The sequence below is a fragment of the Cryptomeria japonica genome, chromosome 9, assembly GCF_030272615.1.
Source record: "Cryptomeria japonica chromosome 9, Sugi_1.0, whole genome shotgun sequence".
NCBI lineage: Eukaryota > Viridiplantae > Streptophyta > Pinopsida > Cupressales > Cupressaceae > Cryptomeria > Cryptomeria japonica.
Window position 1 is genome coordinate 121,063,661 of NC_081413.1, and position 23,763 is coordinate 121,087,423.

Genomic DNA, 23,763 nt, shown 5'->3' on the forward strand with positions numbered 1-23,763 from the left:
ATCTCGCTATATTGATATTCAAGTGGTAGATATTCCAGAAGTATATGGGATGCTCCTCAATAGAGATTGGTCCAAGACATTGGGAGGATATTTCTCAACTTATTTTACCTACTTATGGCTTCCTTGGAAGGGGGTGAGCAACCAGATCTGAATTGATTGTGAGCCTAAATTGAAGAAATTGGTTAGCGACTATGGTGCTCTCAACGAAGTGGCATTTGCTAAGGTAAGCCCAGGGGTTTACAGAGTCAATGAGATTCTTACTTTCTCTGCACCGACTCCTCCCCAATTATCTCAAACAAACAAGGCCACATATGGAAGACAGGTCAAAGAGTTTACTACAGCAATACAACAAGGGATTCGCCTATTGGGAGACGCTATGAAAATACAAGATTTATTGCTTCCGAAATGGTGTCAGATACATCATGAAGATCACTCGGAAGTCTCATGTATCCCATGCCAGAATGAGATTACAAAATTAATGAGTCCAGTTCCATGCGAACAAGATAAGCACACCATTAATATGGGGGAAGTTCAAGGTCTAACTTGCAAAGGAATAGAGCCCCAAACAATGGGCCCTATAGGTAAGGTCCCCTTACCTAAAGAATGCAAACGGGAGATTCTTGCAGTTGAGATTGTCGTAGATGAGAAGGGAGGTATCCCTCCTGAGAAAGAGAGAGAACAAACACTATCTCAACTCCAACCTCAATCAGAACCAGTTGTTCCTAAAGTTACTGAAGTGTTTATACAACCAAAAGTTGAACAAATTCAGCTATCACAAGACCTTGAGATTAAAGAGCAACAATTCCCACTGGAAGATAGCCTAATCATTGACCCAAAGGTAAAAAATATGAAGAAACCAAAAGATGAAATATGGTTTTTAAAGTTTGATGGGTCAAGATCCAAACAAGGTAGCGGAGCAGGCGTAGAGTTAACCAACCCAAAAGGCAGAACTCTTTTAGCTTCTTACTGACTTCAATTCCCTTGTACCAATAACGTAATGGAGTACGAAGCTTTAATTAGAGGATTACTTTTCACTCATAGGAAAGGAGCAAAGTGCTTAAAAGTGCAAGGAGATTTAGAGTTGGTGGTTGAACAAGTGCGAAGCCAGTACGCGTGCCATGACAAGAAGGTAGTGGCATATCATAATAGAGTGTGGGATCTAATTGAAGATTTTGAAGCTTTTGACATTCAATTGGTACCTAGGAAAGTAAACGGCATACCCGATGCGCTGGCTGTAGCTGCTAGTACATTAGAACCAGTAAGCAAATCCCCTTTAAAGAAGTTTTCGGTGGAATTAATCTCTGCACCGGCGGTGCCTGATAATATCAAACATTTCCAAGTTTTCTTGGATGATGCCCATATCTTAGTGTTTCTCGCCAATTCGGGGGCTTTTGAAGATCAAATAATTGATGAGGAAGATAGATCTGATGATTTCAACAACTAAGGTAACATGGATATTTTGAATTTACCAACCAATGTTATTCCTAAAGGGATGGTCATCTTGGAGAGACTTTTCAATTCGGATCCGAGAGTAAAAGAGAGATTAACAACCGACTCAGATGCTGGAAAATACGAGCCTCATAATATTGGTCCTGAAGGGCAAGAGAAAATCATTTATATTGTGAAGATTTGCACTCAAGGCGAAAGAGAAAAGTTGATACAGATCTTGAAAGAATTCATCGATGTAATAGCATGGGGGTATGAAGATTTAAAGACATTTGATACAACGATTATCACCCATGTGATTCCCCTAAAGCCAAACATAAAACCTTTCAGGCAAAAACAACGTCCGGTCAATGCACTGATAGAACCTTTGATCTTCAAGGAAGTGCAAAAGTTACTTTCCGCTAAGATAATTTTTCCAGTACGACATTCTACTTGGGTTGCTAATCTAGTACCAGTATGGAAAAAGAATGGAGAAATACGGTTTTGCGTAGATTTTCGTAATCTTAAAAAAGCTTCTGAAAAATATAATTACCTACTCCCTTCTTTGGATGAAGTGTTACAAATTGTGAATGGTTCACAAATGATGTCTTTTTTAGATGGTTATTCAGGATATAACCAGGTGTTGGTAAATTATGAAGATCGTATGAAGACGACATTTACAACAAAGTGGGGAACGTATGCGTATAAAAGAATGCCATTTGGATTAGTTAATGCTGGGGCAACCTTCCAGCAAGCAATGAACATAGCATTCAAAGAACTGATTGGAAAATGCATTATTATTTATATGGATGATTTGACGATATTTTCTAAAATCAGGGAAGATCACCCAGACCATCTCATAAAAGTGTTAGAAAGGTGTAGGAGATATGGGATTTCCCTTAATCCCAAGAAATGTGTGTTTGGAGTGGCTGAAGGAAAGTTACTGGGCCACATAATTTCTGAGAGGGGGATCTCTATAGACCCAAATCTGGTAGAAGCATTATTAAAAATACAAATGCCTGGTAGTAAAAAAGAGATGAGATCTTTCTTCGGAAAGATCAATTTTGTGAGAAAATTCATTACTGGATTTGTAGAAATAGTCAAGCCTTTGAATGAAATGATGAAGAAGGATGCTAAGGTCAAGTGGACAACTGAAGCAAAAGAGGCTTTCGCCCAAATCAAGAAATCCATCGCTAAAGCTCCTGTACTAACTAGCCCAGATTATACACTACCATTTTACATATATTCTTTTGCTTTGCTACACTCAAGAGCAACTGTTTTGACGCAGAGGCAAGTAGGAGGCAAGAAGCCTATTGCATTTATGAGTTCTCCCTTTAAGAGTGTTGAGGTTAGATACTCTGCTCTTGAAAAACAAGCCTTTGCATTGGTAAGAGCAGTCAAGAAGTTTAGACATTACATCCTGAGGAGTAAAATTTATGTGATTGTCCCTGACCAAGCAGTAAAGTCACTACTCATGCAGTCTGAACTGAAAGAACGATGAGGGAAATGGATGGCGATATTGCAAGAGTTTGATTTAGAGATGCATCCAATTGTAGCGTCGTAAATTGTACGCACTTGCTAGGGTGGTACAATTTCACACCTAGTTTAGCACTCGCCTTGGCGCATTTTGCATTTTGCATTGCATTTCCCCTTTAGCACTTAATTAATTAAATTAATTAGGTCTAAGGTTCTATTTTATCATCTCCCATAGCATAAAGTTGGGCTCTTTTCATTAAAGTGTGCCCCTTTCATTTTATTCTTCCAATACATCATTTAATCAAAAACCCTAATTAGGTCCTATTTTGAACTTGGGGGCTTGATTTCGGGGGTCAAAACATCTCGAAATCACCTGTAACTTTGGGATTCTCTCTAAAATCATCATATCCGACGGCCCTGAAAATTTGGTGAAAAGTTGTCCGGACCATGGCGCCCGGAGTGCACACGGTCCCAGACATTTTTCCTGAAATTTTAGGAGCGCGATCCAATCATAAAATAAAGCTTAACCCTAAGAAATTGGCGGGAGATTCAATCTCTAGGTCAGCCAAAAGTTGAAATTAAGACCTAGGGTTTCATATTTAAGAGCTCTCTTTCTTCATTTGAAAGGATCCGAATTTTGGTTTCAGGGGACCTTCTATGCAGCGAAAGAGCAGATCTTTGAAGACTTCAACAACATTCAACATCCATCCATCAAGCATTCATCAATTTCATTCATCCATTTAGGGCTTTGAAGACATTGAAGAGCAATAGGGGATCACCGACTAAAGATTGGCTTGTACCCCTCCCTTGGGGTTGGGTATGATTTCATGTTGTTTTCATGTCTTTGCATAAGCCTCACTATATCATTTGTATTCATGCTTTAGATCACTTTGCATCTTGATTTAGAGCATTTACATTATCATTTGCAAGCAATTAGGGTTTACTTTCTAGGTTGCTCTAGCTTGCTTACTTGCATTTTAGGATCTTGCACACACACAAGGTCTGCACACACACTACTTTTACAATACAACTTGGCTATTCGTGGAGGTGGAAATCACCAAAGCGGGGGTTTGACTAAGGCAAAACCCTATATAGCTGCCTACAACCCTTTTCAGATATAAGTGCAGATTTCCGAATTCGAAGGACACCGCAAGTTGCAGATCCGACGGAAGCAGACCGAGACAGAATGTCACACCAAATTCCAACCCAGAAAGCTAGGACAGGGGCGTGGGGCGCCCTGAACCTGCCAGGACAGGGGCGCTGGGCGCCCTGGTCCCTGTCCATTTCAGTGAATTTTAGCAGTTTCAGAGGTAGCAGCTTCAGTATTTCAGGCTTCTGGCTTCAACGACAGATCTTGTAGAATTAAATCCATTCAAGGTACACATTTACATTTCTCCTTTTATCCTTGTGTTTACAGCTTTTCATCACTTAATCTCAATCTTGCAATCTTGTTACTAGTTCATACTTACACTTTAGGGTTAATAGTTGAACTTGCATCATTCTATCTATCATTTGCAACAAAGGAATAGGAATCCTAATAGGTAGCCCGTGGCTCTCTCTTCTACAAAAAGAAGTAGCCAATTGTGTGATACCTCTAGGCTCTTTCGTATTCCACAAGTGTGTGATTGAAAGTGAGATTAGGGCATGTTTGCTTAGTGTCACTTTTTCCCCCACACACCAATGAAATTGGTCTGAGGCCAAGGATTGTCTCAGGCCATGGCGACTGACATCCCTCAAATCCAGTGCCAACAGTATACATTGGAGTCATTCACTCATGACCCCTGGTACACCGATTTAGTGTTTATATTGCTGAATAATAGATGTCCTGAGGGGTTGACATCCACGCAAAGATGAGCATTAAGGCTCAAAAGTGCCAATTATATGATCAAAGATTTGACACTTTATAGGAAGAATTATGAAGGTATCTACCTTCAGTGTTTGGATCATCAAGAAGCTTGTCAAATGATTGAGGAATTTCATGGCAAGTATGGCACAAGTCATGGGTCAGCGGATGCTACTGCACATCAAATCTTGAAGGCTGGGTATTATTGGCCTAGCATATTTAAGGATACGCATGAACATGTTCGTCATTGTCATACGTGCCAAACTGTGGCCTCTCGAGAAAGAAATCCTGCCATGCCTCTCCAACCAGTGTTCGAGGTAAGGCCTTTTGCTCAATGGGCACTGGATTTTGTAGGTGTTATTAACCCTAACTCATCTGCAGGACATAAGTTTATTCTTACAGCAACAGATTATTGTACCCGATGGATAGAAGCCATTGCATGCCAAAATGCTATTGCCGAGGTAGTCCTGAAATTTATTGAAGAACACATCGTCACCAGGTTTGGTATGCCGTTTGCTCTGGTATGTGACAATGGCTCTGCTTTTGCCTCTACACAATTGATGCAATGGTCATATGAATATAAAGTGATTTTAAAATTTTCATCCAATTATTACCCACAAGGTAATGGGGTAGCTGAATCCACGAACAAGAACATCCTAGATGTCATCAAGAAGCTCCTTGAGAAGAACCCTAGAGATTGGCATAATCAATTGAGATACGCCTTATGGGCTAATCGAACCAGAGTAAAAGCTGCCTTGGGAGCTTCCCCATATTATCTTGTTTATGGCCAGACCCTTGTTTTCCCAATTAACTTGCAAATACCGGTCCTCCATTGAGGATCAGGTAGAGGTTCGCCTCTTAAATTTATTAAGACTTGATGAAAAAAGGATTAATACTCTACAACACTTTGCCAAGCACCAGGCCATTGTTACGCGATGGTTTGATAAAAGGGCCAAGGTGAAAGCTTTTCGGATCTTTGACTTAGTCCTTATGTGGGACAAGGCCAAAGAAAACAAAGGTGATCATCACAAATTTGAAAGATTGTGGCTAGGTTTTTAACAAATAGCTGAAATCTTAGGCAAAAACACTTTTAGATTGAGCTCATTGACTGGAGAACTGGTACCATTTCCCATCAATGGCCAGTTCCTTAAGCACTACTTTGATTAAATCCTCAATCGGGCTGGACCTATTGTATATAGTAGTTAGTTGTTTCTCTGTTTGGTTGTGTTTCGTTGGGCCGTGTTGTGTGTTCTTCCTTTTGTTTTCGTTTTCTTTGCTTTTTGTTCTTTTGTTTGTTGAGTCGGGGGATATGTTTTGTCTTGAAGATTCTGAGAGGAACTAGGTATCCTTTGTATAACATCTTGCCAAATTCTGAGAGACTTTGACTCTCTGCTATTTATAGTTTCATTATCATTTGGTTGAGTTCAAAACCTTTGTCTATAATCGTTCAAAGTGGTATATAATCGTTCCAATATGACATGAGTTTTTGACTTTCAATTTGGAAAAGTCTAGCTTGATAAACTCAGCACTAACTTCACATTAAGATTCATCAGAAAAGTTTTGTGAGATAGCAGATAAATTGGTATCAAGTGAAAAATCCAAAGTCAAGGCGTTTCACGTTATCCACCATGGCTCCCAACCCAGTTATTGAACTTCAATGTTTGAAAGTTGCGTAAGAGATTATTGAAGAAAGAAGTCAATCTCTATATCCTAATATTCTACATAATCCTAAAAAAAAAAAAGAGAGAGAAAGAAATGATCCTCTTAAAACAACTCAAATGGGTGTTTCAAGTAACCTCCACCGGGGCTATGGACGCTTGGCTGGCAGTGGAGCACTGCTTGACGGGAGCCAGAGGTATCTCTGTCGGGGCTATAGACATCTGACTGGCAGCAGAGCTATGCCCAGGATAACCTTGCACAAAACAAGGTTAATGACTTTACTTATGTAGCTTGCACCTAGTTTCCTCTGATTATCTACATTATTGCAATGGTGGGGTAACAAATCATACGCACACACTTAAGGGTTGATCATGTCTATTTCTCGTCTTGGTTGTTTGCTCACTAATTACTCATCTTGAATTCTTATACATCTTTTTGAATGATAATAGCCTTATGTGTCGGGTTAACCAGAGATTCTAAAATTCTAAATTGCCTATAGTCATTTTTCCCAGATAGTCGCCATTTGTTATGCCTAGCATATCTGTTTCCCCATTTGGTCTCCTTGAGTCAAAATGTGGCCCCCTCTTTTTTCTTTCTTTTTGGTTTTACCTCGGAACTCCGGAGTCTCGGAGTCTCGAGGTCCTTTTTTGTTTTACCCCGGTACTCCGGAGTTCCGGAGTCTCGAGGTTTTTTTTGTTTTACCTTGGTACTGTGGAGTTCCGGAGTCTCGAGGTTTTTTTTGTTTTACCTCGGTACTCCAGAGTTCCGAAGTCCCGAGGTTCTTTGTCGTTTCAACCTCAGAACTCCGGAGTCCCAGAGTCCCGAGGTCTTGGGTCTTTTTGACCTTGGAACCCCGGATCCTCGAAGTCCCGAGGTCCTCTTTGTCTTTCGACCTCAGAACTCCAGAGTTCCGGAGTACCAAGGTACTCTCGTCATTCTGACCTCGGAACTCCGTAGTTCCGGAGTTCCGAGGTCGTCTTGTTCTCTTCTTGTCCTCACAACCTCGAAACCCTAGAGTCTCGGAGTCCCGAGGTCGTGTTTATGGTTCTTGTACGGATGGGTTTTCGGGAGACTATACATACGAGTTAATGAACTTTTAAGTTCATTTGTGCAATCGAACTTCTCATCCCTAACTCCAAGTCGCGAACCTCCGGTCTTCCGAGTCTCTCTCTCTCGACGTTTGTTGGTTTTTCGATTCACCAGGTTGGTGAATCTTCCCTCCTTGCATGTTTTTCTTGTTTTGCTTGTCCTTTTGTTTTTGTTTTCGTTGCTTGTTTTCCTTTCTTGTCTGTTTTTGGGTGTGCCCTAGATCCACCTCGGAACCTCGGATCCCCGGAGTTCCAGGTTTCATTTCCATTCCACCTCGGAACCCCGGGTCTTCGGAGTTCTGAGTTTCATAACCAGCCACCCCGGAACCCCGGATCCTCGGAGTTCCGGGTTTCATATCCATTCCACCCCAGAACCCTGGATCCCTGGAGTTTTGGGTTCCATATCCATTCCACCTCGGAACCCCGGATCCCTGGAGTTTCGAGTTTCCTAACCAGCCACCCCAGAACCCCGGAGTTCCGAGTTACCTTCCTGCATTCCTACCCTGGGACCTCGAAGTCCCGAAGTAGATTAATATTTATGTTTAGAATTGTGGACTAAGACTTGGGTTTTGCTTGCAGGTTCCAGGGGTTAGATGGACACATCCGCCAACAAGAGGGGCAAATAAATTGATAGACTACCAGCCACCATGAAGTACCAATATCAAGGACAGGTTCTTGTATCAAAGCTGGATGATCAAATTAGATGGGTCACAGACACTGAGGTGGGACACATTGAGATAGGGAATATTGCAACCCAATTGGATAAACCTAGCCTAGATTCTCTCCACCGAAGAATAAAGAGGTCAAGTCTTATAGAAGCTATTGTATTCCCGCAGTCCCTACAGGCACCAAAGTTTATAATGACCATTGCCCCATTCTATAGTCCGGACACCAGGAAGTGCACTGATACAAATGGAAAAACTGTAATCGACTTGTCTCCAGATATGTTGGGATTCGTCTTTGGAATCCCAAATGGGGAAGAAGCAGTCTTACTCACTGAAAAAGAGGCCTTGAAGGCATGGAACGACAAGGTATCTGCTAGCAAAAGACACATGAATACCAACTGGCTGGAAGAGGAGAGGAAAAGAGGGCTCAAGGCTACAGAGATCCTGAGGGCTGACTTCAAAGAGCCTCAGAGAGACTTGATTATCATGCTCAGCAGGGCCTTCAGCAAGCCAGATTGCAAACACTTCCATCCCTGGATGTTCTAGTTTATGACCACCATTCTGATAGGGAAACAATACTTTGACTGGCCACATATCCTCTCTGACAACATCTGTAGGCAAATGAAAGAAGTGCAGCAAACACATAAATTCTTCTTCACGTCATATGTCATCTGGGTAGCTGCCAGAGCTGGAAAATTCCTAGGCCTACAGGTGGATGGACAATTAGGGGAGAAAGAGGGACAGAAGAAGATATGGGAATATTATTCCCATCTTACTCTAACAAATGCAAAGACACACTTTAAGAGGGTTAACGATGCTTTTATCTTCCCTATAATTATTAAGTTGACTAGAGACACCAGATACCGGATTAGTCCTGAGGCTATGGCTATCATACGGGAGTGGGTGTGTTGGTTCATTCAGAACCCACGTTCCACCTACATTAGAGTTAGTGGATTCACAGGGAATCCAATGCTGTTGCCTCATTACTGCAATGATAGGGTGATCCTATTGGAATATGTGAGACAGCTTGTAGGCCTCCAATCACTCTTATCATCGAAGCATAAGACAGGAATTGATTTCTCGGTGTCCATTGGGTACTTCGCCTGCTCTAAAATACAAGTGGCGAAATCGGCCGAGCAAGAGCTTCAAGATTTGAACCTGAAAGAATATAATCATACTAGGGAGTTTTATGATCCATACAGGAAGCTTAAGAAAGCTATGCCGAAGGCATATGAGGGGCATAGGCCTAGCTTGGAAGATTTCTGGGCCAATTTGCAGGACAACTTTGAAGTAAGAGAGAAGAATTATAACAGGCTGTCCGTACCGCAGATTAGAGACTTTGGCATCGAGACCAACCTCCCTAAAGACTTGAGGGATGATGGAGAGTTACTCGATCCAATTTATAAAGAATCAGGGATAGACAAGAGGCCCCTCTCTCGAGTAAAATGGTCTGCAAGCGAGGAGACAGATATGGAAAAGATTTCCCAGGTGGTCATCAACAGGACTAAGCAATAGTTGAGCTAGAGGGTAAGGCCGAGCATATCAAAGGCGAAACAAAAGGAATGCACATCAGGGGTACCTCAGTCAAGAGGCCACAAGGAGTATGCCAGAAAGACAAGGTCAGCCTTAAGGCAGAATACCTCCACCAACCCAGGTGAGGAAAAGGAGCCACAAGAGAGTACTGAAAACTTGCTAAAGAAACTTTAGGAAAAGATGAAGGAGTCTGAATTATTAAAGAAGGTTGCAGACCTAAGAGTGACCGATGGGCTAGGAGAAGTTCCACTTGCTAGGGTTCTTCCACCAAGGACTGCTATAGGCCACACGGAATAATAAGGTACTCAAGAACAAGAAGAGAACCTAGAAGCCACCAAGGTGGTACCTGCTCAGCCACCCTCCACAGATACAACAAATCTTCTAGGCACCGCTCCTTCTGCACCACCATTTGTTAATGTACCTACAGGGCAGCCTGAAGTGCAAGGTTTTACACCCACTACTAAGAAAGTGAGTATTAGAAATGTTGAGTCTGACTCTGATCAAGAGGAAGAGGACCTCGACCAACAACAGCCTCTGGGTAGTGAGCAAGAAGGAGGTGAAGCAGAAGATATCTGGAATGAAAGATTGATTCTAACGCCTCAAGACCAAGAGGATTTGCTTAAGGATATAGAAGCCGGGCAGACAAAGATGGAGCTGGGTGAAGAAGAAATTGCATTCAATCAGGAGGTCATTGGTAAGATGGGAGAGTTACATAAACAACAAGCTCTCCGAGCTGCTCTACAGGTTAACTTAGCCCACCGAGTTTCATCATTCGAGGTTCCTGGCCAAACGGGAGCTGAAGCAGAAGAGCAACTAGAGGAGCAGGCAGAGGTGCACGTTATAACTGCTGAGATCGTGTCACATCAAGGTGACAAAACTGAAGATATACCAGAATGGTTAGAGTTTACCTTTGGAAAGAAAAAGAGAAAATCAGAGCTTCCAAAGGTCACTCTACAACAAGCAATCACTGAGGAACCACCAAAGATTAAGAAGTTAAAGACGGTTCACCACCTATCAAAAACTAGTTCTGGTAAAGTGATTGCAGATGTGGCAGTTCCATCGCAGGCCGAAGGACAAGCTTCTCGCAAGTACCAAGTATCACAGGTAAACCTAGGTAAGCAGACCAAGTGGGGAGAATTGGATACCTTGGAGCTAGCCACGAGTGTTGTCAGAGGGTGCGTAGAAAAAGAGCATAGTTCAAATGTAGAACTTAAAGCGCAGCTTAGACAATATAAACATCTCCTGGTAGAAATGTGCAAGCCTTTGGACTCTTGTAAGACGGATGACCTGCCTTCAACCTCATCCTTGCCAGAAGGAGATGTAAAGGCAGTACTGGAAGTGAGACAAGTAGTTGCGGATGCCAAATCTTGGGCTCAGACGAATGCAGCTAAGATTAGATTATTTTTATAGAACACGATGGAAATATATTGCAAGGTGGTACAGGCAGGTAGAGATTTGGCAACCTATTCCACACAATGGGAGCGGAAAGAGAACGTCTTTAATAAGCAACTCCGAATCTTGAAAAGGATACTATGCTTAGGAGAAGAGTTGATAATACAAGAGGACCTCTTAGGAGGGGATAGTTGTGAGAATCTACAATCCTATGTATACATTCTGGAGTTGAAAGTAGAGATGTATCAGCAGTATGCCAAGGAGATTGCTGATATTCATGACCCTCTCCTCAGAGAGATTTTGTCGTATGAAAATTTTGTAACAAATGCATTGGGGCCTTTTGGCATCAGAATAGCTGATACTGGAATAATGGACCAATAACAAGTTTTGAATCAATGGGATGCATATGAAGCACAAAAACTAGGACCTGCTGCCCAGTTCGATGCCGCCCTAATGGATAGATACACACATTTGATTACTCAGTGTCAAGAGGTGGCGGACACCGTGAAGGAGTTAGAGGAACAGGGAACACATGCGGATGAGGCTTTGAAGAAATAGAAATTTAGAATTAAGCATGTGGCCAATCCACCAGCCCATTCAGTTGCATGTATAATTGAAAATTATAAAGCTTTTACCAAGAAATAAAGGATATTGTTAGAATTGCTAAAGATAGCAAAGCTTTTCTTTCTTAACTGCTCCTCTCACTCAAAGTCCCAATTTTGAAAGAAATTCTGCATGATTACGAAAATGTGGCTCACCCAGCATGGTCTTCGTAATGCTCATGCAATGTTAGTTTTGTAGTTGTTAGGTGGAGTGTCCAAGCAGAAACTTGCAAGTTAACTGTGACTCCTTTTTCTTAGTTCTTAATTTAGGGTAGAGTTATTTCCTAATTAATAGGGTGAAAGAACTTCTATAAATTGAGAAGTTGGATTCATTTGTAAGGGTCCACGAATTGATGATTTGAGGTCCAGTTAGAGATTTTAGAGTATTTTTCAGATTGTTAAGAAGTTTGACTTATTTTTGTTATACATTCATGGAGATTAATATGAAAAGCAGCTCGTAGATTGCCTGATCTACTTTATATTCTACCAAATTGTTCTGTGTAATCTGGTAACGTCTATTATTTAGAGTTAGCAACGTGGGTTAATCTTTTTGTCTATCACTTTATGAATCATATTGTGCACGATAGTGGTGTATGAGAATTATTGCGATAGGCCATATTGATGATGATTTTTATTTTCATAGGCTTGTAAAATTGATGATTTTGCAGTTTTGTTGGAGGTTCGTTGTTGAATGCTAACTTGGATAATATTTGATAATTGCTTGGATTGCAGTGAATTAATTGGATAATTCATTAAGTTGTCATTATATTGGTCCTTATTGTTATTTTCTTGTTTCCCCTACGCTTCACATTTTATTTCCCCAGAGAGTCTTAAATCATAAAATACAAAAAAAAAGGAAGTACAACTGTTTGTAAACCAGCGAGATTTAGTTCTAACCAGCAGGCCCCTTTACAGGTATAACCACATCACCCATTGAGTTATCCATCACCGTCGAGACCTGACTACAGAGACCTTGGGGTAGTGAGTTCTTCCGAACCCGTTACTTTTCAGGAGAGGTGGTGAGTGTTTGCATAAACTACCTGACTGTTGGTGGGTGTGTCAAAACACTCATCAACACTAACATGCTCGTGGATTTGAGCCTCAATTTTGTTAAAATGGGAATGAGGTTCCCCGTTTGTGACCTCTCCAGTTCATAGTTCTAGATCAAAAGCATTTCACATGGCACTAGAGGGCATGCAGTGCCATCATCACTGGTCATGATAAAAAGTTTACTCATCACTTTTATAAAAATAGAAACATCAAATTTAATTTCATTTAGATATTTAGTTCTATCCATTTAATTAATAAAAGATTAAATAATAAAGTGTTTTAATTAATTGAATAGTATTTCGTTTATAAAAAATATACAGTAAAAGGCTATATGGTTACTTTTCATATTATTTTGATTTTCTTAATAAAAAACATTAAAAAAAAAAAATGGTGTGATAATTAAAAAATAAAAAATAATTATGACACCTCTTCCAAAACAAATTCTAATCAATCACAAGAGAACATTTCAAGCATCTTAGATTGCACTTGACTAAATAAAGCATACATCTACACCTAGTCATCCATCCATATAAGATAGGGCACGAATGGAATGGGTCACCCTAGGCCATCTGATAGATATATGGGATGGGCACCCCCGCCCCGACTATATCCATAAGGGTCCCCCGCTTCTATATCTATACATGGCATCCATCATCCATATGTTATATGGAACTACGCGATATGACTAATGGCTGATCATTGATGATTGATGGCTGGATTGATCCCCAACTCTAGTAGAGGGGAGGCGGCCCTAGTGCTAGGTCAGATAGAGAGTTCAGGGCCTCTTTTTTAAGTTAGTCCCCATCTGACAAGTCACTACTCATCTCACAAGCACACAATATATAGCCGCAAAGGTGCTACCCCATCTATATATATCTAGTTGGGGTGATTGAATATGTGATATGATACCCTCGACTGACTACCGACTCTAACTCTATTTATATAGTCGGGGTAGACTGATTGAGTGATATGATCAACTATATATATAGTTAGTTGGGGTGGACCAAATATAGACATAGGGCACTGATTAGATTCTAAACAAAGTGCCTCCTATCACCCCTACATGCAGGGTACCACTCCACCTTGCAGGGGTGGTTCATCGGGAGCCAACCATCATCCACCCAAGTCACATGTGCTATATTTTCACATATAAAGGATTATATTTATGACTAGAAAGAGCAAGTAAGAGCTATGATAATATTATAATAAGTGCTATTAGAATACTTCTTTAAATATTATCTAACATAAATTTAAGATTATTTTCATTGTGATGGCATATGGGTGAATGAATGTCTTGAAATACAACAACTAAACACACAAATCAATTCAACCTTTGCTAAGCAAAATCCAAATGTAGAATCGAACCAAGTTAATCCACATCTACATATTTGATCCAGGGTGACAAATAATAAATTGTGGGATAAAAAATAAATCTTTAAAAATCAACAACAAAAGAGATTGTGATGTGTGATGTTTGATGTTATGAACTAATTTCAAATAAGAAAACACCACTTATAATAAGAAAACACCACTTACACTTTAATTATTATATTCAAAATATCTAATCAAATAAATCCAAAACATCAAAATGACATAAACATATAATTTTCAAAAGAAAATGAATTTATCCTTTACAATAATCAAATAATCATTAATTTAATAATAAAATTATTTAAAATTTCAAAATTAAAATTAATTGAATTGAATTAACATCATAAAAAGTAAAGTCTCAATCATAAAATATACTCAATGGAACAAAGATCTCTCAATCATAAAATATACTCAATGGAACGAAGATCTCTCATGCATTGTGTAATATGTTTTTATTATTTACTATTCATCATTAAAAAAATTTAGGGAACTTTTATTTATAAATTAAAAATCACTTACAATAAAAAAGACCTAGCAAATCTTTATTTTGTTGTAGCAAACAAGTTTCCAACAACTCACTAAAGGAAAAGTACTTGCTCATAAGTATCTATACAGATATATATCAAGCAAAGTAAGCATGGAATAGTATAGAAAAAGTTCATTATAATTGGAGTAGATTTCATTCGGAAGATAGTGCCCATGGCATGGTTCTATCAATTGAATTTTTTGTGCAATTCCTTGGTGTTAAGAGTATGAGTAAAAAATGTATGATTTTTCATATCTATTTTCTATCATGGTTAGTACAGGTTGATTTTTTTGGATGTTAAAATTGTTCAGGTACAATTTTAGTCTTATTTTTTTTGGTATCAAAATCATTTGAAGTATATTTTTGGTTTTGTGATTTTGGGTATGTACTCCATCAAAATTATTCAAGATATAATATCGATCTTCTCATTTATTTGTATTGTACTTCTAAGAAATTGGAATATTATCAGATGCTAAAGTCAGGGAATATATAAACATCTTGTCAATCATAGTTCATCAATTGAACTACAATACTTTGATAATCAATTCAAAATTTGAATGTATTTTGTAACCAAAAAATTTAAATATAACTATGTAACCATTAAATTTAAACCTTGCTCTAGTGACCTTCCCTCTCATCTCGTTATATAAATTAGAATAAAGTATATATAAAATGAATTCTCACAATTATAACCTAAAACTGTTTATCTTAACTTTATCACCAAAATCATTTGTTGCAAGTTGTGAAAATTCTAGACTACAAATCAAAATAATTTAGAGTAGAATTATGACCTTATATCTTTGGGTATCTACTATGTCAAAATTACTCAAAATACAAATGTTAACCTTCTTATTCATTTCATTTTATTGCACATTCAAGAGATTTGACTTTTGTTGGATGTCAAAGTTGATGAATATATTGTCCTCCTCATGAATTGTGCTTGATTAATTGGAATTATAATACTTTGATAATTATCCTAAAATTTGATAATATTTTACAACAAAAAAATATAAACATAACCATGTAACCATTAAATTTAAAATTGATCTAGTGACTTTTTTGACATCTCACTATCAGTATTGCAAGTCCATTTCAATAACAATTATATTATATAAATCGTATATAAAAATGAAATATCCAATTATAACCTAAATCTATGTTATCCTGCCAACCTTATCTTTATCACCAAAACCATTTGTTGCAATGTGAAAATCATAGATTACAAATCAATTTGAATCACAAATCGAAATCATTTGAAGTACATTTTCAACCTTACATCTTTAAGTACTTATTATGCCAAAATTAATCAATATACAATATTAATGCCTTCACTTCTTTTTATTGCAAGTTCAAAAGATTTGACCTTTTTATTAGATGTCAAAATCAAAGAATATATTATACCCCCCATCAATTGTGCTTAATCAATTGGAACTGCAATACTTTGATAACTATCCTAAAATTTGATAGTATTTTACAAGAAGAAAAAACATAAACATAAACATAATTATATAACCATTAAATTTAAACCATGGTCTAATGACCTTTTAGACATCTCACTATATCAATAGTACAAATCCATCTCGATGACAATTATACCATAAAATCCTATGTTATAACCTAAAGCTATGTTATTTGTCTACCTCATCTTTATCACCACACCCATTTGTTTCAAGTCGTGAAAACCCTACACTACAAATCAATTTGAATCACAAATCTAAATCATTTGGAGTACAATTCTGACCTTATATCTTTGGATATCTACAATGCCAAAATTACTCAAGATACGATGCTCACCTTCTCATTCATTCTATTACATGTTGGTTGTCTAAGTCAAAAAATATATTATCCTCTTGATCAATTGTGCTTAATCAATTGAAACTAAAATACTTTGACAATTATCTTAAAATATGATAATATTGTGCAAAAAACAAGTACATAAACATAATGATCTAGTGACTTTTCGAGTAATACAAATTCATCTCAATAACCTAAAACTACATTATCCATCTACCTTATCTATATCACCAAAACCATTTGTTGCAAATTGTGAAAACCCTAGACTACAAATCAATTTGGACCACAAATCTAAATCATCTGGAGTACATTTTGACCTTATATCTTTGGATATCCACAAAGCCAAAACCACTCAAGATACAATGCTCACCTTCTCATTTGTTCTATTGCATATTGCCGTGCAAAGTCAAAGAATATATTATCCTCTAGATCAATTATATTTAATCAATTGAAACTACAATACTTTCATAGCTATCTTAATATATGATAATATTTTGCAACAAAAAACATAAACAAACAAAAAAACATATTATCCTCTTGATCAATTAAAACTACAATACTTTCATAATTATCTTAATATATGATAATATTTTCCAACAAAAACATAAAACATAATGATCTAATGACTTTTTCGACATCTCACTATATAGTAATACAAATCCATCTCAATAAACACTAGACAATGCAAATTGTATACAAAAATGAAATTCCTCACATAACCTAAAACTATGTTATGTACCCTTATCTCTATTTACCAAATTGTGAGAATCAAATTGATTACAAATCAATTTGAATCACAAATTCCGTTTCCTCACACATGGGATAAAACTAAAGTTAGCATCGCTAGGGTGGATGATGTGATCTTGTGCCACGTGTACATCTCCATGAAACGTTATTCTCAGCCACGTTGCCAAATTCCACGTCACGCTTATACGGCCATTAAGCACAAGAAAGAAAACGGAAAAAATAATATTAAAAGAATTTACTTAGGTTAATAGATTTTTTGTGGTCCTCGAGAAATGGCGAAGATTCTTTGACCTTTTAATTTGACGGCAGTAACTGCACCAGATACAGTTATCGGTAAATAAATTTCACGCTATAATTAGAATTTTTGCTTTTACCCTCCTCTGTAGTCGCGTCAGATCTTGGACTTGAATCTTTTTTCAATGAATTCGATGAATTTAGCGGAGAAAATGGTCAAGATGGCAGAATAAGAGGAGATTTCTATTTAGGGCTGGTTTTGAAGTCTGAAACGGCTGTCGGTGGCGAGATCTCTGGAGAATTTATCTGTGAAGGTAACTTTTGATTTGATTTTTTCCATGGAGAGTTGAGAGGAAAAAGAAAAAGGTTAAAAAAAGCTTTTATTTTGATTTCTTTTATCTTTTTAACTGTTGTTGCGGCGGCGGGGGTCTTTAAATTCATTTAAGCTTCGGTATTTAGACCTGTAATGTGTTTGTTGTTGGAGTTTGCCGAGAACTGCTCAGCAAATTTGAAAATTTTCAAGAATTTGAAGTGTTTTGTGATAAGATTGTAGCGAAGAGATTCTGATTGTCTCGATCTCGTCTGCCGCGCACAACGGAATTTTCGTTGAATTTAAGCAGGGTAATCTTGTTCATTTGAGAATTCTGTCATGAATTGTTCTCCGAGTTGATGAATTGTAAATAGAACTCTCTAGGGAGCAATTTTTTATGAATGTTGGGATAGATTTTGGGCTCTTTCTGTTAAGTTTTGTGGTCAGAAATCTTTTCAGCGGATTTTCTTTTTGGTTGCGCGCTAAGTTTGGCCGAGTAGAAGATATCTTTTTTAGACTTGGAGCTTAAATTCTTTAGCTCATTCCGCGCGCGAGGAAGTGAAAACTTCGCATTCTTTATTCAGAACCAGAATTTTAGGCGTTTTGTCAAATATATAAATTGTGGATGAGGATTGGTAAAAATAAAAACCAAAATTCAATGTAAGGTTGCAGTCAAGGTTTTCTGAAAATTTACCCTGTTTTTCTGTACGTCTTTGAGGCCAATCTGATTTGTTTCTGGAGGCGGGGTAGAGAATAAAATATAAGGCATAAAGCCTTACCGTTCCTTGGATATGCATTTCTTTTAATGTTTTTTTTGGGCAAAGTTTCCGGAGTATATGCCAGCTTTCTTTCTCTGCGTGGCTTGGCACAGCTGATGTATTTTCCTTTGTATATTCCCCGGTATTGGGAAGGCCTTTTAATGTATTGATAAGGGACAGCTTTCAGTTTGTTTTATTTTATAAGTTATCAAATCTTAAGGGAAATGATTCTGTATATGTCATATGGGTAATTATTTTATTGAAGGATTTTATCAGTTTCAGTACAGGGGTAGTCTTTTTATTGTACTGAGAAGCGACAGCTTTTACTTTGTTTTTTTTAAGTCATTAAGCCTGTGTTTGTCATATGGGTAATTTATTTTATTAGGGGATTTTATCAGTTTCAGAAAGCGGGTGTTTATTAAATTCCATGTGTACCTGCAGAAGACACATCAGATTCTTTATTATTAAATGTGCAGAACTACAAGGACTCTGAATTGAAGAGGGTACTTGCAAAGCCGAGAACAATAATCTGTACCAGAAAGAGTAAGTGCTTTGTATTTAGTTGGAAGGGACTAAATACAGAGGGATATAATTGGTTTTAGAGCAAGAACAAGTTGGTTGCTTTAGATTGCTCAAAGGCTAAAAGGGATCTTCATATGGGAAAGCTACTTGAATGGTTCAACTTGGCCGACATCTTTCTTGTAGATAAGCTCAGGGAGAACAATCTTCCTTCTTTCTTCGTCTTCTGGTGTTGTTGTTACGTACATCTTATTGGGAGACGCACAAAGTAAATGTAGACGATGTTCTTGATGGTAGCGGCATCAATCGTTCTCTGTCTATAGAAACTTTGGGATACAACTTCGAAGTAGCTTGAGGGAAGGGAATCGGAAAAAACTGGGAAGTAAGTAGTTATGATTGTGCATATTCAACTTTATTGAAGCTTTTGTTGTTTTCGTGGGACTTAGAATTTTATTGCATGGAGAAATTATTTTGATTAAAAAGTGGTTTTGCAGACATGGAGAGCAATGTTTGTTGGCCCTATTTTGATCCTGAATATGAGAGTCTGAGCCAAAGAATCCACCCACCCATGTAAGGAACCAGTTATTATGGTTTGGGTCATGTGCTATTTATGTTTTTAAGCATATACTGTTTGTTTTCTCTGTTTCTAAAGGTTTTTTTGGGGTTGCAGGGTCGGTATAGACAACGATACATATGGTGACTGCTCCCTAGTGATGGTAAGCACAATTTTTATTGTTTTTCGGCGAGAAATGTTGCTGTTCTATAGCTTTTTTTGTGTAACGGTTTAATGGCCTTTATGACCTATTCATGAGTTTCTAAGTAGTTTGTTTCTGTAAAGATAGAATAAAAGAGAACCGTAAAACCCCAGGATGTAATTACTTGCATTACTGTGTAGGTTGACAGTGCTAACCGACATGGAATTCTTCTGGAAGTAGTTCAAGTTTTGACAGATCTTGATTTGATCATCTCTAAAGCTTACATTTCTTCAGACGGTGGCTGGTTTATGGATGGTAAGCTTTATAACATGTTTAAAGCTTTAAAGTTTCCTCAGTGCATATGCTTGTATGAATTTCTTTGATAAAAGTGACTGGGTAGATTGGGTAAGCCTTTTGCCATTTTACTAGAAAGTTTTGGGCTAGAATAATTAGGCCGGGGTTATTTTGAGTTTTAGAAAGTAGCATCCTGATGAGTTTATTGGGGCTTGAATTATGAGCCCAGGATTTTTTTTTGTATTAAAGGACACCTGTTATATTGTAACCTGCTATTGTATTTATAGATACCTCTTGGGTGGCAAGCCTGCTATTGTTGGACTCACTTTGTCTACATGTTTTTTCCTCTGCAGTCTTCCATGTAACAGATCAGCTGGGTAACAAGCTGACTGACCAGAGAATCATTGATTACATTAAGCAGGTGAATTATTGATTGCAAATTCTGAAATTCTTGATTATGTTGTTTATGGAAGTTGTCTTAAGCATAGTCAACCTGAGACTGTTGTAAGGGTCTGGTTGCCTGTCTCATGGTCGGTAATAAGTATATTTAAATGTAGTAGAGCCACACCCTTATTATCCTTTCTTGAAAGGGCGTACTCATTTCTTGTCTCCCCTCCCCAATCTCGCATCCCCTGGTTTTTATTGTATTTGGCTTTTTTGAGATCCAAAATAACTAGGTATACTAAGACACGATTTTCTTTTAGGCTTTGGGAGCAAAAAGGGGTCCTGCCACCATGGAGGTGAGGACATGCTTGGGGCGCACCGTAGGGGTTCAATCTATTGGGGAACACACTGCCATAGAAATGACTGGTACAGATCGGCCTGGTCTTCTTTCTGAAATTTCAGCAGTGCTTACCAATCTGAATTGCAATGTGGTGGCAGCAGAAGTATGGACTCATAACATGAGAGTTGCATGTGTGGTCTATATCACTGATGAATTGACCTCTAGACCCATAGAAGAGCCAGACCGGCTGGCTACCATCAAGGAGCAGCTGTCCAATGTGCTTAAGGGGAATGATGATAGAAGGGGTGTCAAGACAGATTTCTCTATGGGTTTAACTCACACAGAACGTCGGTTGCACCAGATGATGTTTGCTGACAGGGATTATGAAGGCCCTGAAACTAGCTCACTGGGTGAAGATGGAAAGCCTATTATAACAATAGACAATTGCATTGAGAAGGGGTATTCAGTGGTTACAGTCCACTCAAAGGATAGGCCTAAGCTTTTGTTTGATACTGTCTGCACACTAACAGATATGCAGTATGTGGTCTTTCATGCAAGCATCAATTCCAGTGGATCATGCGCATTGCAGGTAAAATTGCCAATACTCACCTGATTCATTCTGTTCCTTTTTGTGTGTATGTTTGATCTTACTCTGCGACCCATATATGCCATATGGGTCCTGCCGTGTTTACAATACTCTTTCACAGTGGCTGACTATGATGATGACTTGGCTATCAGAGAAAACTAGTAGAATCAACTCTTTGCTTATATGTTACAAAGTTTCAGACTAAGGATGAAGATTAGTATTGAATTACTTATGAAAGGAACATGCTATCATGGACCCTTAGTTAAGATTTACTCCAAGGAATATGATCAATCTACACCATTCTGTGTGGTGTATGGATATACCAGGATAGCAAATTTAATAAATGAAATTTCACAGTTAGGTTGAGTTAAGAGGTTTATAGTCATATCTTTGCCCTGACTTCAGTTTGGAATCTGGATAAGTGGTCAGTAGGAGCAACTGTCAATTCATAGTGCTAATTTAAATTTATTGCATGTCATTTCATAGTCCCTGATGCCAAAGATGGATTCAGTCTAACAACAGGGGCCCCAGCTTTATTCAAGTTCTCCTTCCTTGTGTCATTGCAGGAATATTACATCCGTCACATGGATGGATGTACCCTGGACACTGAAGGTGAAAAACAGCGGGTAATCAAATGTTTAGAGGCTGCAATAGAACGAAGAGTATCGGAGGTGAAGACAATTCTATATATATGTTTAATTTGTATTACTTGTTTTCTGTTTCATATATCATGTCTAATGATGATTTTCTTTCTGTGCATCAAATTAAACATTTTTGAACAGGGGCTACGCCTTGAGCTCTGTACTAGTGATAGGGTTGGCCTCCTTTCAGATATTACTCGCATTTTTCGGGAGAATGGTTTATCTGTTACGAGGGCTGATGTTACAACACGAGGTGATAAAGCAGTGAACGTTTTCTATGTCACAGATGCCTCTGGAAATCCTGTAGACATGAAGATTGTTGAAGCCATGAGAAAAGAGATTGGCGATACAATTCTACAAGTAAAAAATGTGCCTAGTTCTCCTAGATCGTGCCCAATAGATACTACAGAAAAGCCCAGGTTTTCTTTTGGAAGCTTACTTAAGTCTCAGCTTGAGCGGATCTCTTATAACATTGGTCTTATCAAATCTTAAATCTGAGTGAAAACTTAAACTAAGATTAGCCATTGTTTATTCATCAGCCATTTCAAAGGATGAATGTCTTTTGTTGTAGATCTATCATTATCCTGCCAGTGGCAGGGATTACCAACGCTTGGAAGGTGGTGCATGTTATGCCACTTAATTTGTATCAGCACTGTAGATGGGGTCTCAAATCAGGGGAACTCTGATAATAAGTTTGAATGCTTGGCCTCACCGAAGTGCTCCAGTTGGATGTCATATGCCTATTTCAAAAAAATTGTGATCCTTGTCAAATGCTTTGCTATAATGATCATCCAGCCTACTGCCTTGGAAAGCTGCTACAGTTTGGTTTCCAAATCATCTTCATGTACAAACTATCTATGAGTTTCTAGCAAAAAGCACTTGTGAGCTCCGTCTCTCACAATCTTTTCTGTAAATAGTGAAAGGCCTCATTCTCATGCCTTAAGCTGTAAAGATTCTGGACAAGTCTATTTATCTGTATAGTAGTTAAAGTTTCTTTTCACTTTTCTTAGCTTGGATTTGATTTCTGTGAATTTAGATATTTGGAACTCACTGGGTAAGGTCCTTATAACAATTTTGAGTCAAACATTTTTCTGTAAATAGCAGTAAGCTGCATTTGTTTCCCTCTTGTTTGTGCTCTACCAAATCAGGTCTAATCATTATCAACTAATTGCAGATTATTAAATGTGTTCCTGATGCCACCAACTAATCTTTTTGATGGTTAAAAAATAAAATAAAATCCTTACCGGAGCTTGAATCTGAAATCTTGGTGATCTGCATCTTGTTTATTATCAGGTCTGTGATCATAGTAATGAAATTCCATACTTTAACCTTAAATTTCTTGGAGTAGTAAATAACTTCATTCTAACAGGTAATCATCAAAATTTAGATGATGGTTCTCTTTCCAATAGTTTGCATAGATCATTTAGACATGTCTCTTGTTGTGCTTTGTTTTGAAGTACCATGACAAGCTGCAGCATCCATCATGTAAAGGGACAGGATGATGCCAGACCACATGAAACAAGGCAATATCTTCCTACTCCTTTAATCATCTTCCAATGTCTTGCAGTCAAGTTTAAGTCGGCAGCATATTGTAGTCCACATGCTGATTGTGTACTCCAGGGTCCTACGAGGAAACAACTGGCATGTGTGGTTAATGTGCTTTTGATTGTGACTGGTGTGTACTGTCATTGAGAGATGGCCACTAGATTAGAGGAGATATTTCTATACCTGACAAATTTTCCTTGTGTTCAACCACACATCTTTCGCTTTCGTTAGTTTTTGATTTAATATTTGTGGGTAGGACTTTTATAAAACAATGGTCAAAACTCTT

General features: G+C 38.1%; 1 protein-coding gene across 4 annotated transcripts; it reads left to right on the top strand.

Annotated features, from left to right (window-relative positions):
* Positions 1-17,542: 17,542 nt before the first annotated feature.
* Positions 17,543-22,932, top strand: LOC131062764 (ACT domain-containing protein ACR3). 4 transcript variants are annotated; one of them, XM_059211010.1, is made up of 10 exons: positions 17,543-17,719; positions 18,915-19,016; positions 19,179-19,374; positions 19,487-19,562; positions 19,663-19,708; positions 19,888-20,002; positions 20,335-20,402; positions 20,686-21,294; positions 21,858-21,962; positions 22,074-22,932. In XM_059211010.1, the coding sequence occupies exons 4-10, from the start codon at positions 19,489-19,491 to the stop codon at positions 22,422-22,424; spliced, it is 1,368 nt and encodes a 455-aa protein (XP_059066993.1). In that variant the 5' UTR covers positions 17,543-17,719; positions 18,915-19,016; positions 19,179-19,374; positions 19,487-19,488; the 3' UTR covers positions 22,425-22,932. The 4 variants fall into 4 exon arrangements, with proteins under 4 accessions (XP_059066993.1, XP_059066991.1, XP_059066992.1 ...); XM_059211009.1 differs by lacking the exon at positions 17,543-17,719 and adding an exon at positions 17,861-18,026; XM_059211011.1 differs by lacking the exon at positions 17,543-17,719 and adding an exon at positions 17,861-18,026 and having other exon boundaries at positions 18,950-19,016.
* The last annotated feature ends 831 nt before the right edge of the window (positions 22,933-23,763 follow it).

Coding starts and splice junctions, on each gene's coding strand:
- LOC131062764 (XM_059211008.1), top strand. CDS start 19,489: ATGGAGAGCAATGTTTGTTGGCCCTATTTTGATCCTGAATATGAGAGT. Junction 21,295..21,857: donor GTGGATCATGCGCATTGCAG/GTAAAATTGCCA, acceptor GTGTCATTGCAG/GAATATTACATCCGTCACAT. Junction 21,963..22,073: donor TAGAACGAAGAGTATCGGAG/GTGAAGACAATT, acceptor ATTTTTGAACAG/GGGCTACGCCTTGAGCTCTG.